We start from the raw sequence: 18,108 nt of genomic DNA, 5'->3' as shown, positions 1-18,108 counted from the left end.
TTGGAGATTACGCAACAATTTCAACAAAGGACACCGGGCGGACCCCTGGTAAATGTAGTCTCTTATGGCCAATCTTCCAATGATATGCCTACAAATACGTCACAATGCTGCAGACAACTTGGAGAAACGATAGAAAGGGCAGGCTAATTCGTGGCGCTTTCACAGCCATATAAGGAGACAATGAAAAACAGAGCGTCAAAAATCCTGCTCATTTCCTGTTTGAAGTTTCATCTTGGTTTCACCTGTTGCATCAGTTCTGGGGCACTCACAGATAATATCTTTGCAGTTTTGGAAAAGTCAGAGTGTTTTCTTTCCAAAGCTGCCAATTATATGCATAGTCGAGCATCTTTTCGTGACAAAATATTGCGCCTTTTTTATCCAATAATGACATAGCGCCCCCATAGGTTGAAGAGGTTAAACCCAGACTTGGACCACACACCCTCTTCGCCGAATAGCAGGCAAGGGAAGCAAAATAGTGATTGCTTTGCAACGCTTGCAGTTAGCTACTGATTCCTGCCAAAATTTCAATTTGAATTTGTGATTTCCAACTTTTTGTGTCATGTTTATGTCCAATGGCCGATTTTTATCGTTTTATCTATAATTTTTCTTCATATGAGACAAGGATTGGAAAGGATTTGCCAGTAGGTTGTTGACGTGTGATGCATGATGATAACTGTTTTCTCTAGCTTGCAAGCTAAGATTTTGAAAGTATGATGTTGGCATGATCAGTCCAATCAAAGCTACGGTAGATATAACGTGATTTGATGTAATTTTATCTGTGGCCAATGACCTTGAGCCTTCTTGGATGGGCACTTCTAATGTAAATCTATGGTTGCACGTAGGGGGCTTGAATTTTCTAGCTCTCCCTGTGGATTTTGCGATGACAGAGTGTCCCCATGAGTGACAAAACACTGAGCCAATCACGGCGCAACTAGAGAAAATGACCAACCCCTAAAAATACTCTGTATTTTCCACTGGCTGTCCCTCCACAGAAAGCACTGAGCTAGGCTGAAACACCTGCATTTTGGAGCTGCCTTACTGCAAAAAAGAGACCATGTTTATATGCTGCTTTATCCACTTGATTTTTTTAGTTTTAAATTATTATTTTTTAACCCTTTTTCATGGTATCCAATTGTAAGTAGCTACTATCTTGTAAGTAGCTACAACTCCCGTATGGGCTCAGGAGAGGCAAAGGCTGAAAGTCATGCGTCCTCCGATACACAAGCCGCACTGCTTCTTAACACAGTGCACATCCAACCCAGAAGCCAGCTGGGTGTCAGAGGAAACACCTGGCAACCTTGGTTAGTGTGCACTGCGCCCGCCCTGCCACAGGAGTCGCTGGTGCACGATGAGACAAGGATATCCCTACCGGCCAAACCCTCCCTAACCCAGATGACACTAGGCCAATTGTGCGTTGCCCCACAGACCTCCCGGTCACAGCCAGTTACGACAGAGTCTGGGCGTGAACCCAGAGTCGCTGGTGGCACAATGGGCCCTTGACCACTGCGCCACCCGGGAGGCCTCCACTTGATTCTTTTTACATTGTATCCAAACTGATATGTGACACGTATTAATGCCAAGATAACATGCAAAACATCTTTTTTTAACTAAACAGGTGGGGCTCAAAACAGGCTCTGCCCCCACCTGCCCTGAATGACGGGTCGCAGCTGACTTAGCTTGAGACTCGACTTTTGAAATATAAGGGCCTACATGGAGAACATCACACCTCTCTTACGATATATGAAAATAGCCAAATGCGTGAAATAATCATTTTTAGGGGGTTCATTTCATTGGAAATATAACTTTGCCCTGTACTTATTTTCCCATTCACTGATAGGCCCTATAGGCTATAGATAATTTAATTGACATCACACAAAAGGCTACATTATATACGCACTTGATCTCCCGTGCCCAGCAGAGAATTGCACTCAGCTTGCATTTTGACTCAGAAAGTGTTTGGCAAGGATAGGTCCTTTGGAAACTTTCTGATACTATATAGACATCAACACACAATGACGGACTGGCCCGGGAATTTTCCGCTTGACAATTAGGGCCGATGCAACGCAAAATATAAATAACCTCAGCCCCCGCTTAAATAAAAATAACCAAGTGCTGTGTGTCTGACTGGCCCAGGCGAGTAGGCTGCCGGCCCACTGACACTGCGGTTGGTTATTACATCTGTCAGCCTCTCTCTCCCAGCCAATTACTTTTGGTCCAGTCCATTCTAAATTTACCTGGGCCCTGCCCCTTTCCCATCTCTGTTAAGTGGTGACATTTGGATAAATAGTGCAGTGGAGCAAGATGGACAAACTGAGAAAAAAACGTAAAGGTGGTGCTGAAAATCGGAGAGAGAAGAGGTTGAAGTCCCTGAGGCTGAAGCAGCCAAATGTTTTAAAATAACAAATGATTAATTTGGTGCCATTACCAGTCAATCATGTCAGCCTAGTGAGCCTGAAGGAACTGGCAGCAGAGAGAGTAGCCCATTGAGCCCAGCGATACCCATTCAACTGTTTGTCAAGGTTTTGCAGCTGAAGCAGTAAGGGAGAAGAAAATAGGGATAAGATAAGCAATGTTTGGGTTTGGCTAGCTGGCTATTTAGCTATATCAGGTGCCTTTTGTTGAAAAAAGCGCTCGTCAATGTCACTTTTCGTGAACTGACCAATCACAGCCTGGATGGGGCGGGACAGCAAAAAAAAGGTTGACACGCTACAACAAACTTTCAAAATGTTGAACTCATTGTTATGCATGAATGGATATGATTATTGACATTAGTACTTAGAATTAAAAATTAGAACAAGAATTTAATGATTGAACAAAACCTACAAAAATGATAAATATTGGTTGTGTATTTCTTAAACTGCTGTATTGCCCAATTGGAATTAATATTATACTAGTGGTATATAGTGAAATATATATAGTAAATATAGTGATATATGAAATTATATGAATCTACTAACATTATATAATTAATATATTAATATTATACTAACATGATAGTATTATATTAACATTATCCTTTTAATTAATGTTATAATATTATACTAATATGCTCATTTATACTAATTACTCATCCAGGTTGAGGATAGTGCATCTGCAGTGGACAGATGTGGATTGAGCCAGAGCCAGGATGACACTGCCACCCCAATTTTAGATTATTTTAAGAGGCCGAAGTCCGGTCTAGATATGTTTTTTAGTTTCCACCCCCAACAAAAGTGTGAAAAGTATGTGATGCAGGTTTTCTTTTGTAAAGATGGGACCAACAGGAAGTGGCTGTCATACAGTGAAGAGAACCATGCTTTATTCTTCTTCATTTGTATGGCATTTGCAAAGCCCACAGAGAACAGCCCTTTCATGAATGTAATGTCAGACTGGAAGCATATCCATCAGAGAGTGGGAGAGCATGAGAAGAGCGTTATGCATAGAGGTTAAGCTGAGGCCTACTTTCTAAGGTCCTCCAAAGGTAACATTGAGAGCCTGTTCATCGGCAGTCAGATGTCTGCTCATAGAGAGCAAGTGAACAGAAGAAGGCGAGTGCTAGAGCACATTATAGATGTTGTTAAAGTCCTAGGCAAGAGGGATCTGAGCTACAGAGGCATGCAGTCTGAAGCATATAAGCATTATACGCTAGATGACACCAGCATTGACCATGGCAATTTTTTAGAGATGATCATTCGGCTGGGAAAGTATGACATGTGTATGAAAGAGCATCTCACTGCCTGCATAGAGAAAAGCAAAACACTGCATGAGTCTGGGTCAAGAGGGGGCAGAGGCTCTCTAATCAAGCCCCCTCCATTTCTCCTTTACCCAAATCCAGATAGCCGATGTTCTGAAAGAGCTGCAAAATCTGGACCCCTACAAATCAGCTGGGCTAGACAATCTGGATGTCACGAATCTCGTTTCCTGAGTCTGTTTTTTGCCTGTGTTTTTTCCCGGCGTCCTGGAACGCACCCTGTCTGGTTGCCGGGCAATGTAGCCAGTTGGGAGTTCTGATTACCCGCACCTGTATCCCATCAGCTATCTGCACACCTGGTCCTGATCATCATCTCTCCTATTCTTAAGCCCGGACCTGACATCCATTCCCTGCCGGATCGTTAGCAATGAACAGTATGTTGTGCCATAGTATCAGCCTCAAGTTGGATAGAATTTGTTTTGTTGTTTTTTACGTATTGCTTGCCTTAAACTTACCTCCGTTTGTTCTGTCTTCAGTTACTCACCCGGATCATTTACCCCATTCCCACCTGGTCGTCGGAGGATTCCGCTACCCCATTGGATCCACCTATTTACTCCCATCAACTCACCACCGCTGCCCGCTACGCCACCTGGATATATCTACCCATTCACATTCACTTGTAAATAAATACTCACCTTCTTCCTACTCTCCTTGTCCTGGTCTGCTTCTGGGTTCGATTTTGAAAGAACGTGACACTGGACCCTCTCTTTCTAAAATTATCTGCTGAAATTGTTGCAACCCCTATTACTAGCTTGTTCAACCTCTCTTTCGTATCGTCTTAGATTCCAAAATATTGGAAAGCTGCCGCGGTCATCCCCCTCTTCAAAGGGGGTGACACTCTAGACCCTAGGCCACGCTCAAGGTTCTAAACGACATCATAACCGCCATCGATAAGAGACATTACTGTGCAGCTGTATTCATTGACCTGGCCAAGGCTTTCGACTCTGTCAATCACAACATTCTTATTGGCAGACTCGACAGCCTTGGTTTCTCAAATGATTGCCTCGCCTGGTTTACCAACTACTTCTCTGATAGAGTTCAGTGTGTTAAATCGGAGGGCCTGTTGTCTGGACCTCTGACAGTCTATGGGTGTGCCACAGGGTTCAATTCTAGGGCCGACTCTCTTTTCTGTATACATCAAATATGTTGCTCTTGCTGCTTGTGATTCTCTGATCCACCTCTACGCAGATGACACCATTCTGTATACTTCTGGCCCCTCCTTGGACACTGTGTTAACTAACCTCCAGACGAGCTTCAATGCCATACAACTCTCCTTCCGTGGTCTCCAACTGCTCTTAAACACAAGTAAAACTAAATGCATGCTTTTCAATCGATCGCTGCCCGCACCTGCTCGCCCGACCAGCATCACTACTTTGGAAGGCTCTGACTTAGAATACGTGGACAACTACAAATACCTGGGTGTCTGGATAGACTAAACTCTCCTTCCAGATGCACATTAAGCATCTCCAATCCAAAATTAAATCTAGAATCGGCTTCCTATATCGCAACAAAGCATCCTTCACTCATGCTGCCAAACATACCCTTGTAAAACTGACCATCCTACTGATATTCGACTTCGGTGATGTCATCTATAAAATAGCCAATTCCACTGATGGAGCCTCCAGTATGCAAGGCCAGTATAAAGGCTTCTCTGCCTTGCTCTCTGGAAAGTCCACCAGTCATGTGTGGTGCTTTGCACACATTTTGAACCTTGTTTTGGCAGACACAACAGAGAGCATTTTGGCAAGTTTTTCTCTCGCTAACAACATAGTTGTGTTCTTCTGTGAATCCTACCAGAGGATGAACATTTGGGAGAAGGAGAGCAAGAACACAAGACACAGACGTCATGCTCCAATTGGAGAGACACGCTGGTGGGCTAAAGATAGTGCCTTAAAGGTCTTTGTAGCTTTTGGAAATCCAGATGAGGGTCTGTATGTTGATGTCCTTCTCACTCTTTCAACCATACAAGATCAGAAAAACATCAACACTACTGCACGGGTCAAGGCACAAGGATACATTGAGGGGTTGCTGAAGTATGAAACGATACTTACAGCTCAGATATTCCTCAGAATATTTCAGGTCACCTCACCAGTCTCAAAATATCTTCAAACAAATGGAATGGACATTCTGTCTGCGCATCGTATGGTTGTGTCTACAGAGGAGCTGCTGAAAGGAATGGCAAGAGATTTTGAATAAGTCAAGGCAGCTGCAGACACATTTGTTCAGTGAGCCAACAGGAAGTTGCAGGAGCAGGATGAGGAAACAGAGCTGGAGTTAGAAACCACTCTGCCAACAAAAAGGGCTCGAAAGAAGAAGACCATGCCTGGAGAGATGGCACAAGATGGGTTTTTTACTGGGGCAGAGTGCATACAGGATTGGTGTCCATAATCAAATTCTGGATATAGTTATAGATGGCATCCATCGACGATTTCTGAGTAATGGCACTTTGTATGCCGACATGGCTCTTCTGGACCCTAAACTTTAGTCAGCTAACATCCAGTGCCAGTGACCTTCCACAGACAGCCCTTCAAGAACTAAGCAAATGTTTGATCAAATTTTACAGCAGAGCAACAGTGTTTCAATTTACAGAGTGAGCTCATTAGTCTGGCAGAACAGTGGACTAGGTTAAAACAATCGGGATTTGAAGAATACACAACCAGGACTATGGAGGATCATGGACCTGAAGGAAATGAAGACGAGGTGGAGATGGTGAACAAGAGCTGTTCATCTTGCAAGGACTGTCCAGTGTGTTGCTACCATATTCTTAGTCAGTACAAGCTATTGACGACGCATACCACATCCTGGGCCTTGCTTACGAGTTCCTACTTACCCTGTCAGTAACCCAGGTAGCTTGTGAGCGGAGCTTCTCTACTCTGAAATTCATCAAGAGTAGGCTCAGGAGCAATCTATCTCAACAGCACCTGGAGGCTTTTATGCTCATGGCTACTGAGCGAGATGTTTTAATGGCCCTGGACAGTAACCTGGTTATAGATGGCATTGCTGAGAGAAGTAAGCTGCTGCAGAAATTGCTCATTTAAGGAGGTAGGAAATATGTTTATTTTAATTTTATTCTATGACTTGCCTACTCACCAGTCTTTTCACCAACACATGTCTTCCTGTATTATTTATTTTACTGGTCAGATGGTTCCAGAGATTCTTGCCACCTTGCTGCCAGTGCCAGAGCCAGCCTCCTCCTATTTTACATATATTTGACTAAAGTTATTGTTATAAATATTGTTCAGTAATCTTGTTTACATAAAGTGTGGCGTGGGTTGTGTGGGTGGTGGTGTATTGCTGGGGGGTTTTTGGTGTGCCAGTCAAAAAGTCAAAAAGTCCAGAGTCAAAAGGTCCAGGGCCATTTTTCATTCCTAGTCCATCCCTGTCAACACGTCTTACCTGCTTGTGACTCTGTAGGAGAATTTGCAAAAGTCATTTTTTGGGACGTTTCGTTTCACTGCCTCTATGTCAATTCCAAGCTGCACTGTTTATCAGATTCTTCATATACAATTTAACAATTGATAATATTCTCACCCACCAGACTATTGTCAATTTAACACTTCACACGGAGGAAACACTGTTTAACTGGTGACCTTAGCCTTAGACCGCTTCGCCACTCGGTAGGCCCCATAATTACATGTTTTACAATTCATTTAGACCCGCTACCGGAATAGTGACATCCATGATGTTCTGGGTCAATTTGACCCGCAATTTGACCCACGCAATTTGACCTTGACCTTGGTCTATACCAGGCCTGGGCAACTCCAGTCCATGGAGCCCTGATTGGTGTCACACTTTTTCCCCAGCCCCGGCTAACACACCTGACTCCAATAATCAACTAATCATGATCTTCAGATAAAAATGCAATTAGTTTAAATCAGCTGTGTTTGCTAGGGAGGGTGGAAAGTGTGACACCAATCAGGCCTCTGAGGACTGGAATTGCCCAGGCCTGGTCTATACAGTGCCTTTGGAAGGTATTCAGACCCCTTGACCTTTTCCACATTTTGTTAAGTTACAGCCTTATTTTAAAATGTATTAAATTGTTGTTTTTTTCCCTCATCAATCTACACAATACCCAATAATGACAAAGCAAAAACAGGTTTTTAGACATTTTAGCAAATGTATTACATTTTTTAAAAAACATATCACATTGACATAAGTATTCAGACCCTTAACTCAGTACTTTGTTGCATCACCTTTGGCAGTGATTACCACCTTGATTCTTCTTGGGTATGACACTACAAGCTTGGCACACCTGTATTTGGGGAGTTTCTCCCATTCTTCTCTGCAGATCCTCTCAAGCTCTTTCAGCTATTTTCAGGTCTCTCTAAAGATATTGGATCGGGTTCAAGTCCAGGCTCTGGTTGGGCCACTCAAGGACATTCAGAGACTAGTCCCCGAAGCCACTCCTGTGTTGTTAAGAGGTCCTAAGCGCTCTGGAGCAGGCTTTCATCAAGGATCTCTCTGTACTTTGCTCCGTTCATCTTTGCCTCGATCCTGACTAGTCTCCCAGTCCCTTACGCTGAAAATCATCCCCACAGCATGATGTTGCCACCACCATGCTTCACCGTAGGGATGTTGCCAGGTTTCCTCCAGATGTGAGAGAGTTCAATCTTGGTTTCATCAGACCAGAGAATCTTGTTTCTCATGGTCTGAGAATCTTTAGGTGCCTCTTGGCAAACTCCAAACGGGCTGTCATGTTCCTTTTACTGAGGAGTTGCTTCCGTCTGGCCACTCTACCATAAAGGCCTGATTGGAAGGTTCTCCCATCTCCACAGATTAACTCCAGAGCTCTGTCAGATTGACCATTGGGTTCTTGGTCACCTCCCTGACCAAGGCCCTTCTCCCCTGATTGATCAGTTTGGCCAGGCACACAGCTCTAAGAAGAGTCTTGGTGGTTCCAAACTTCTTCCATTTAAGAATGATGGAGGCCACTGTGTACTTTCCAAAGGCACTGTATAACTTTTAAATGGTTTGTCCTTGAAACAAGCTGCTTTCTAAGCTACTGGAAAATACATTTTGGGAGGTTAAACTTATATATTTATGTTCTTGATGTACTTACTGCGCTTACTGTATGGGTCAAATTGAACCAGAACATAAACGGTTTAGACCAAATCAAACATAAATGAAGGGTGAATTAGGTTAACTCTATTATTATACTTTACTATTTATATTTTTGACTACTTTTACTTCATTACATTCCAAAAGAAAATTATGTACTTTTTACTCCATATATTTTCCTTGACACCAAAAAGTACTAGTTACAATTTGAATGCTTAGCAGTACAGGAAAAAGGTCCAATTCACACACTTATCAAGAGAACGTCCCTGGTCATCCCTACTGCCTCTGATCCGGTGGACTCACTAAACATAAATGCGTCCTTATGTCTGAGTGTTGTAGTTGGCCCTAGCTGTCAAAAAAAAGTAATAAAAAAGGAAATTGTGCCGTCTGGTTTGCTAAATATAAGGAATTTGATTTATAGCATTTATTTTTACTTTGTACTGTTACTCAAGTATGACAATTGAGTATTTTTTCCACCATTGTACTTATCTACATTTAAAAACAAATAATTTTAGACTTTCACTCAAGGATTATTTTACCGGGTTACTTTCACTTGAGTCATTTTATATTAAGGTATCTTTACTTTTACTCAAGTATGACAATTGAGTACTTTTTCCACCTCTGCCTACATCTTTGCTGGCCCTGCCATCAACAGATTTCTGCCTACAGTACGCCACTGGTGTGTTTGTGTGTGTGTGTGTGTGTGTGTGTGTGTGTGTGTGTGTGTGTGTGTGTGTGTGTGTGTGTGTGTGTGTGTGTGTGTGTGTGTGTGTGTGTGTGTGTGTGTGTGTGTGTGTGTGTGTGTGTGTGTGTGTGTGTGTGTGTGTGTGTGTATTTGTGTTTGCATGGTTGTTTGTGTGTCAATGGCTACTCTCATCTACACCAGTGGTTCCTAAGTGAAACCGAAAGGCACACTGCACCGCCCAAAGACTCCCAATTCACATGCTCAGCAAAAAGAAGATGACTACTACCAAGTTGGCATCTTCTTTTCCTCTGGGCCTCGAGGAGAGCAGGCTTTGGTGAAGGAAACTATCCAAGAAACTTAAGGTATAACTTCAATTAATAGCCCACGTGTTTATTTGCTTAAATCACTGAACACAACCGGCGCTTATAAGAGACAGATTTCCATTTGAGCCTGGTGTCTATCCACCTCCAGCTCCTCGCAAACATGTTGTTCTACCCCCACCTTGCAGTCTCGCCCTCTTCTGATCCACCTCAGACGAACGGTGAAGTTCAACTTTTTGGACAGCCATTTTCTCACTCTTTTTGGATCAATTCCAAAATGCCTGGCTGTTGCCTCGCCTGAATTTTGCTCTGCGAATTTGATCACTGTGAGCTTGAATTTGATGTGTTTTCTTTTAGGTGTTGCCATGGATAGCAACGATGATAGAATAAAACATTTAAACATGTAATGCAGATGACTGTGGGAAAATCTGAGCTGTGTCCATGGTAACCTCGTAAACAATTAATTTAGACCCGGCGTTTATTTGAAACAGGTCGTTTATTGCGTGCCGATGCCCAGCTATTTAAAGGGACAGGTGGCTATTTGAGACCGAGTCTAATTGAGGTTGATGAAAGTGGCAGTAAATCCCTGACTCTAGTCTCAGTGCAGAGAGATGTGGTCTTTTAAGACTACAGCCAACCAATGTATGAAAGCTGACTAACACACTCAGGGCTGAGGAAGAGAAACCAGCCTACACAAGAGACCCATGGACAACTGCCAGTCAAACCAGGAGCTGTGCTGCTACTGCTGTTATTATTGTTATTGCTCTATTTCATCCTCAGGATATATCACAGGATATGTGAGCACTTGATGTTACATAATGTCGACATTTACATAGCTGCTCTGCATAAAAAGCTATTTTCCAGTTGATGCATGGTATTTACAATGGTGCTTCACTCCATTTCTTAACATGTCATTTCTGGTACCTAGTAATTGATCAGTAATCAGTTATTAAAGGGGGACTATTTTTTTGTCAACTTTTCAATTACATAGAGGATTCCAAAAGACCCGTCTTGAAAAATGTATTGTCGCTAAGATGTTGATTACAAAAACGTTATCTTTAAATCACATTTGCCTAATTTTTCAATAATATACAGCCCCAAGGAATACATATTTACTGTATAGCACTCTCTACACTGCTGGTTGTTACGCATATTAAAGGGAAGGTTGCACAATATATTTCCACAAATCTAACAATGTAGATTGATGATATTCCATCCTATGCAAAAGTTCTTTATGCAAAAGTTGATTAAAAACTTAACTATACACATATTTTGCTATTTGAATTACATTTATTAAAAACTCCTACACCAACAAAACATTACGGCTTTGACGTCAAGAAGGGGCCTGTTGGTGGGGGCAGTACACACAGAACTGCCTCATCTTTTTTTGCAGGATATCATGGTAGTCAATGTTTGTTTTAGCCATAATACCTGGGTTTACTGCTGCTAGTAGTAGCACTCAGGTTAGCATTAGCTGTAGCTACAATCGGCCAACAACAGAGTTGTAGCCAGTTCGGTTATAGATGTTCAGTGTCTACTATGATGGGAAAGGTTTATCTTGGTTTTGTAACAGTACGAGAAATGCTGATGTGCTGAACTGCTAATAAGTGATGTGCTTCAAGGCTGCTAGTGGTTAGCTAGTAGGGGCAAGCCAGAGGTGGAATGGGGGCTATGCTAAAAGAATGCGAGCTGTATTAAGTGTTTCTTTTTTTAATGAGCTGATACAGAGTCAAAAATCAAATGATATGGTCAGATGATAAATTGTCTTTATTCAGAGTTCCAAAATATATATTTTCTAACAATAATAGGACTCTGTATGATATGAGTCCCCACTGTTTTCTGTGGTTTCACTCCTACTCCCGTAGTGCTCCTCTTCATGGTCACATTTACGAACGCCTTTCCGACCTGACTTCGGTCAAAATCCGTTCAAATATACATTTCTCCCAAAATACAAATGTAAAGTGATACAGCATGCCGTATTGGGACCTTTAGTTGGAAGAATAATTCTACAATCTTCCCTTTAAGTGAAAAATAATTTGATTACTTGTTCCACATGAAGTAGCTATACGTCATTTCGAAGAAGTGTGGGAACAGCGATGTAAAATGTTGCCAGAAAACAGTATTGATTCTAGCTGAGTGAGCACACAATTCCATTAATCATCTCTCTCTCTCTCTCTCTCTCTCTCTCTCTCTCTCTCTCTCTCTCTCTCTCTCTCTCTCTCTCTCTCTCTCCCCCTTTCCCCAGTGAGTGTTCCCCTGCTCATGTCCACGAACCGCTAAACAAAGCTACAGTAGCGCTCCATTTGTATTCATTCGGAGTTCCAACATTAAGACAGCAAGATGACTCAGCAAATCTCTCCAAAGACAGGCGGCAGCTTTGGGGGTGCATTTACAGTTCCCTCAGTGACAGACTGACAGGCTACCTGTCATCCTGCACTGTTAACTTTATATAGTACTAAAGGTCTCACTAAAACAAACAATACTGTTGTTGATACTGCTACAGTACTATGTATGCTTCCTGCTGCAATTAAAACATATTGAAGTGTCCTTTGGTATTCCCATGTGGTAGCAAACAGAGAATAGCATAATTGGGGTTGGCTAATGGGATCGTACTGCGTAATGTTGCTGTAGAAATTTGGGGTCAACAGAGGCTGAATTGCTCAAAACAAAGAGACATCTGAGTAACATACTCACTAATCTAATATATAATGCTAGAGAATACAAACTACGCACATGCATTTGGGGTGGCAGGTAGCCTAGTGGTTAGAGCATTGAGCCAGTAACCGAAAGGTTGCTAGATCAAATCCCTGAGCTGACAAGGTAAAAATATGTTGTTCTGTCCCTGAACAAGGCTGTTAACTGTCATTGTAAATTCCAATTTATTCTCAACTGACTTGTCTAGTTAAATAAAGGTAACATTTAAAAAATGGAAGATAACTGTACTGAGGTGTATAGGTTAGCGGTGGATGCTGGAGTATGCTGCAAACATGAACCACTTCTGGGTTCCACTCATACCCTGACAGTTTCTTTTGTCCCTGGTGGAACCTCAAAGACATTGCATGTTGTTTTAATGAGTTAAAAGGCTGGGGAAAATCCATAATTTATACTGTTATTTATGATTCATTTCCTTAAAGTTATTGGAGGAGAAATTAGTTCAGTTATACACGCTAGTGTTGTACCTTTAAGATGGGATGTGGAACAACTCCTATAAATAAAATATCAAAATGACAATGTTGTCCCAGAAGATGGAGAACACAAGTTTATAATGGAGGAAAATACGAACAACACGTTATGTTTTTACATTGAATTTCCATTCAGCCAAAGGCTATAAATCAGATAAGCAGTTAGCTAGCTACATTATGGTTGTGATTTAGCCTGAGGTTAATTCATTCAGATAACATGGATTCCTCTCAATGACTGAGCAGCCGTGGTGAAAGTCAATTTCGAAATGTAACACATTTAATCACATCCAATTTTGATGAGGTTAATAAGAGAGAGAAAAAAAATGTTTTTCTTCTATTAGCCCAGAATGCACCTCTTTGAATTTTATTGAACGTTATTGCAAGAGACCCAATAGGATCAGGAGCGTGCACTTCAGTGCCAATAAAGATTTTAAAAGATTGTTTCTCTCACTAATTACATAATCAAGTCCCTTCACTGACCTTGCTCTCTCTATCAAATCAAATCAAACTTTATTTGTCATATGCGCCGTGCCGCATACAACAAGTGTAGACTTTACCGTCAAATGCTTACTTTACAAGCCCTTAACCAACAGTGCAGTTCAAGAAGAGATAAGAAAACATTTACCAAACAAACTAAAGTAAAAATGAAAAAAAGTAACACAATAAAATAACAATAATGAGGCTATATACAGGGGGTGCCGATACCAAGTCAGTGTGTGGGGGTACAGGTTAGTTGAGGTAAATTGTACATGTGGTAGGGGTGAAGTGATTATGCATAGATAATATGTCAATGTAAATAGTCCGGTGGCCATTTGAATAATTGCTCAGCAGTCTTATGGCTTGGGGGTAGAAGCTGTTAAGGAGCCTTTTGGTCCTAGACTTGGCGCCTCGGTACTGCTTGCCGTGCAGTAGAAGAGAAAACAGTGTATGACTTGGGTGACTGGAGTCTCTGACAATTTTATGGGCTTTCCTCTGACACCGCCTATTATACAGGTCCTGGATGGCAGGAAACTTGACCCCAGTGATGTACTGGGCTGTTCGCACTACCCTCGGTATCGCCTTATGGTCAGATGCCGGGCAGTTGCCATACCAGGCGGTGATGCAACCAGTCAGGATGCTCTCGGCGGTGCAGCTTTTTGAGGATCTGGGGACCCAAGCCAAATATTTTCAGTCTCCTGAGGGGGAAAAGGTTTTGTCGTGCCCTCTTCACGACTGTCTTGGTGTGGATGTGGACACCAAGGAACTTAAAACTCTCGACCTGCTCCAGGTGTTATTTTTGTCCAGGTAGGAAAGGGCAGTGTGGAGTGGATCTGTTGGAGCGGTATGCGAATTGGACTGGGTCTAGGGTATCCGGGATAATGGTGTTTTTTTGTGAGCTATAACCAGCATTTCAAAGCACTTCATGGCTACCGACGTGAGTGCTACGGGGCGGTAATCATTTAGACAGGTTACCTTTGCTTCCTTGGGCTCAGGGACTATGGTGGTCTGCTTGAAACAGCCTGAGTTTAACTTGGTTAACATCTGATATGGTAAACAGGAGTTTTGTGGTCAGACGTGCTCTTTGAGCTGCTCGAAATGACAAGTCAACACAAATGAACTTACCCTGCCAGTAAAACAAACACACAAACAACCCACAAACATGCTACAGTACAGAAACAACCCCAGCTACACAGTTTCAATAACTTCCCTTTATGGCTGAATGACTCAGAAACGTAGCATATAACATTTTGCAGCTGTATACAACATACTACCACTTTTTACTCTATAGTGTTTATAGTTTTCATTATGCATGCTACTGCAATTGCAACAATTCAACTTGGTATAGATACAGCACCTCCACCTAAATGCAGCAACTGCTATTCAAGCAAGATTCCCTATACTCCACTATTGGTACTCCACTATTTGTACTACTGCCCCACACAATCTGTCTCCCTATTCATTTTTTTCCTTCATAAAATTATTTTTTTATCCATTTTTCGCCCCAATTGATAGTTACGATCTTGTCTCATCACTGCAACTCCCCAACGGGCTCGGGAAAGGCGAAGGTCAAGACATGCATCCTTCAAAACATGACGCGCCAAGCTGTGCTGCTTGAACCCCAGGCTGTAGTGGCTCCTCAGCACTGCGATACAGTGCCTTAGATTGCTGCGCCCCTCGGGAGGCCTTTGTCTCCTTATTGTAACTACTGTACCTTATATGTACCTAAATGTGTCCAGGGTACATAGGGTGTTTCAACACCATGGACAGAGGGCCCAACATGGGCTAAAATCCACCACCGATGGGAGCTGTTTCAGTACCTTGGACAGCTCCGCACAGAGCAAACATTTTGGTTTGGTCTGTGTGGCTGCAGGCAGAAGTTCTGTGGATAGGGTTTAGGTTGAAGTTCTAATTACAATAGATATTTGCATAAAACATTTACAGCACACTGCAATTATCTACCAAGATGAATGCCTTAATTGCATGTTGATTGCTCCAACTTTAACCATTTCCGTGCAATACAAGGAAGTGGATGGGGAAGTAGACTAATTGCGTCTGAGTAACTTTCCGTATCCAATCCAAAGAGCGTATTGAAATGTCCTATGCGTCCCTAATAATAGATGCAGAGCCAAATGTCTTCATCAGATATGGTCATTACATCAGGACCCAGCTGGGATTGTTGTCAAGTGTCTTCATCTATCAAAACGATGGTACATGAAAATTCATTTGAAGTATAGAGACAGTACATAAACACATTTGATGCATACAAATTCAACCTTGTTTTTTTGTAACACAAGAGTAATCTATGACTTGTACTGTATGTGTCCCTGGAATGAAGCACTTAAGTGAGTAGAGGACAACATCGGAAGGTCTATTGGACCTCATCCCCCATAGCAAACGATACTCTATCTCCATCTTGCATATCATTGGACAGTTTAGCCTGCCATTTTGATTTCATGCCTTTGTGTTCTATTTTTCTTTTTTGAAGTCTAGTCAAAATGGATTTTCAAAGATTTTTTTATACATAGACTTTCACTATCCTATCCAATCCACTTGTATCCAATCTACTCACTTGCTTGCATTGAATCTACTCACTTGCTTGCATCCAATCTACTCTCACTCTGGGATTATCCCAATGATGATCTCACTAATTTATCTCAGTTCCAAGTTATGCAGTAGGTCATAGTCTTTCTGAAATGGGTCACTGTGTCACAAGCAGTTCCCTTGACAGTGACTCTGTAAATGTGGAATTCTGATGACAGCATGACAGCTTTCTGTTAATCAACTCATTAATGGGCTGCCTGGGGGGCCTTGGCCGCCGGTGGGGCATCCATCTCATTCAGTATGGGCATTTCCTCAGGGTGGATGGGCTCTCACTGCAGATGGTTCTCAATGGAAGGCTGTTGGATAACATATGCTATACCATAGACATGCTTAGAGTGTGATGAGCATCACTCTTCTGGAGTCAGTAGGCCTGAGTAGCCTGTGCCATTATAGGAGAGTAGTGCTATGTCAGACCTGGACAGGTTCATGTCAAATACGGAGTGAGTGGCCTATTGCAGTATCCCCACAAGACTGTTGTGGGGTGAGTTGCCCTATGTGGACGATGGGAGTGTATCAATGCTGAGACATTGTGAGAGAGGTGGAGTAAGGCAATGAGGCAGAGACAACGAGTCAGCGAGTCAGTAAGAAAGACAGAATCACAAAATATCAGAAGATGAGAGGCAGAGAAAGGTAAGAGCAGCCCATGACAGGTAGAGTCAGAAACACAGAACTAGAAGGAGTAGAACGGGCCTTCGCATTCAAGTCAATGACACCTTAATGGGTGGACTGGCAACCATTGCGAGGGTCCCCATAAGAGTAAAACAGGAAGCAAAAGCAGGAAGTACAACATTACATTTGTGCTTTATGGTCAGAGGCTCCAAGCCCATTCTATTGACTGTATTTCTATCAGAAAGAATTCAGAGAGATTGAAGGGCCCTTAGCCTACTCACCCATCTCTGGATGGTGCCTCCCCTCAACAGGAACGCTGACTGTCCTCCGCAGCAGCTTGTTCCTGTGCAACTCGGAGCGCCGCTCGCGCATCAACAAAGGGTGTACCTGCATATGCACAGAGAAACAAGGTCAGGTCAATACGCACAATGCATTAGGCTATATTTTCTGAAGACCATAATGGATAGTATCTTGAAATGTGTATCACTGAGCAGTAGTGGTACGTGGGCAAAAATAACTAGGGAAGCTAAGCCATGAAAAAAGAGACATATTACAACTTACTGTATGTGTTGTGATAATTAAATTGTTTGCTTTTGAACCTGTTAGTACATATGCTTTGACACCGTGATATATAGGCCTAAAAGCAGAGACAATTAGAAGACACAGTGGCAGAATAAATTCAACCACACCTTTGTTTCATCAAACCAACAGAGAGCAACTCACTGTCCGGTGAAGTCCACAAAGCATTTAGCCTGTAACAAACAGCTACATGACCTAAAGCATGGTCAAGCAGTTAATGTTTCTGACATTTTTGGACCTTTTAAACAACTATTGACTTCGAACAATGGAGAGTTACCGCAAGTTGAAAAGTAAACAGGAGCTGCCTCCACTATTCCAGCACCATTTCAACTTCAACATTTCAACAGAATCAAATCACCTCTGCTAATGGTTAGTTGAATACAGTGGCAACTAAAAGATACCAAAAACAATTGAGTCCAGTCAACATAAGCTAAATATGATATGGCTATACATGGTATAGCACTGATTTGTGTGTGTACTACTTAAGTCGTTTTTGGGGGTATCTCTACTTTACTTTACTATTTATATTTTGGACTACTTTGACTTGACTATAATCCTAAAAATAATTATGTTATTTTTACCCCATACATTTTCCCTGACACCCAAAAGCACTCGTTACATTTTGAATGCTTAGCAGTACAGGAAAAGGGTCCATTCACACACTTATCAAGAGAACATCCCTGGTCATCTCTACTGCATCTTATCTGGTGGACTCACTAAACAGAGAACATCCCTGGTCATCTCTACTGCCTCTGATCTGGTGGACTCACTAAACAGAGAACATCCCTGGTCATCCCTACTGCCTCTGATCTGGTGGACTCACTAAACAGAGAACATCCCTGGTCATCTCTACTGCATCTTATC

The 18,108-nt window shown here is 42.2% G+C and overlaps 1 protein-coding gene across 7 annotated transcripts in view; it reads right to left on the bottom strand.

Moving 5' to 3' along the window:
- LOC118367601 (ras/Rap GTPase-activating protein SynGAP) overlaps positions 1-18,108 on the bottom strand; it is a 114,211-nt gene that overhangs the window by 65,156 nt on the left and 30,947 nt on the right. For all 7 annotated transcript variants that reach the window (XM_052494274.1, XM_052494270.1, XM_052494275.1 and 4 more), the window contains exon 3: positions 16,947-17,052. In XM_052494274.1, the coding sequence (XP_052350234.1) occupies positions 16,947-17,052 (106 nt within the window). The remainder of the gene's footprint in view (positions 1-16,946; positions 17,053-18,108) is intronic.

The sequence above is a fragment of the Oncorhynchus keta genome, chromosome 34, assembly GCF_023373465.1.
Source record: "Oncorhynchus keta strain PuntledgeMale-10-30-2019 chromosome 34, Oket_V2, whole genome shotgun sequence".
Lineage (NCBI taxonomy): Eukaryota > Metazoa > Chordata > Actinopteri > Salmoniformes > Salmonidae > Oncorhynchus > Oncorhynchus keta.
Note: the sequence above shows the minus strand (reverse complement) of the source record. Positions and strands in the feature narration are given on the sequence as shown.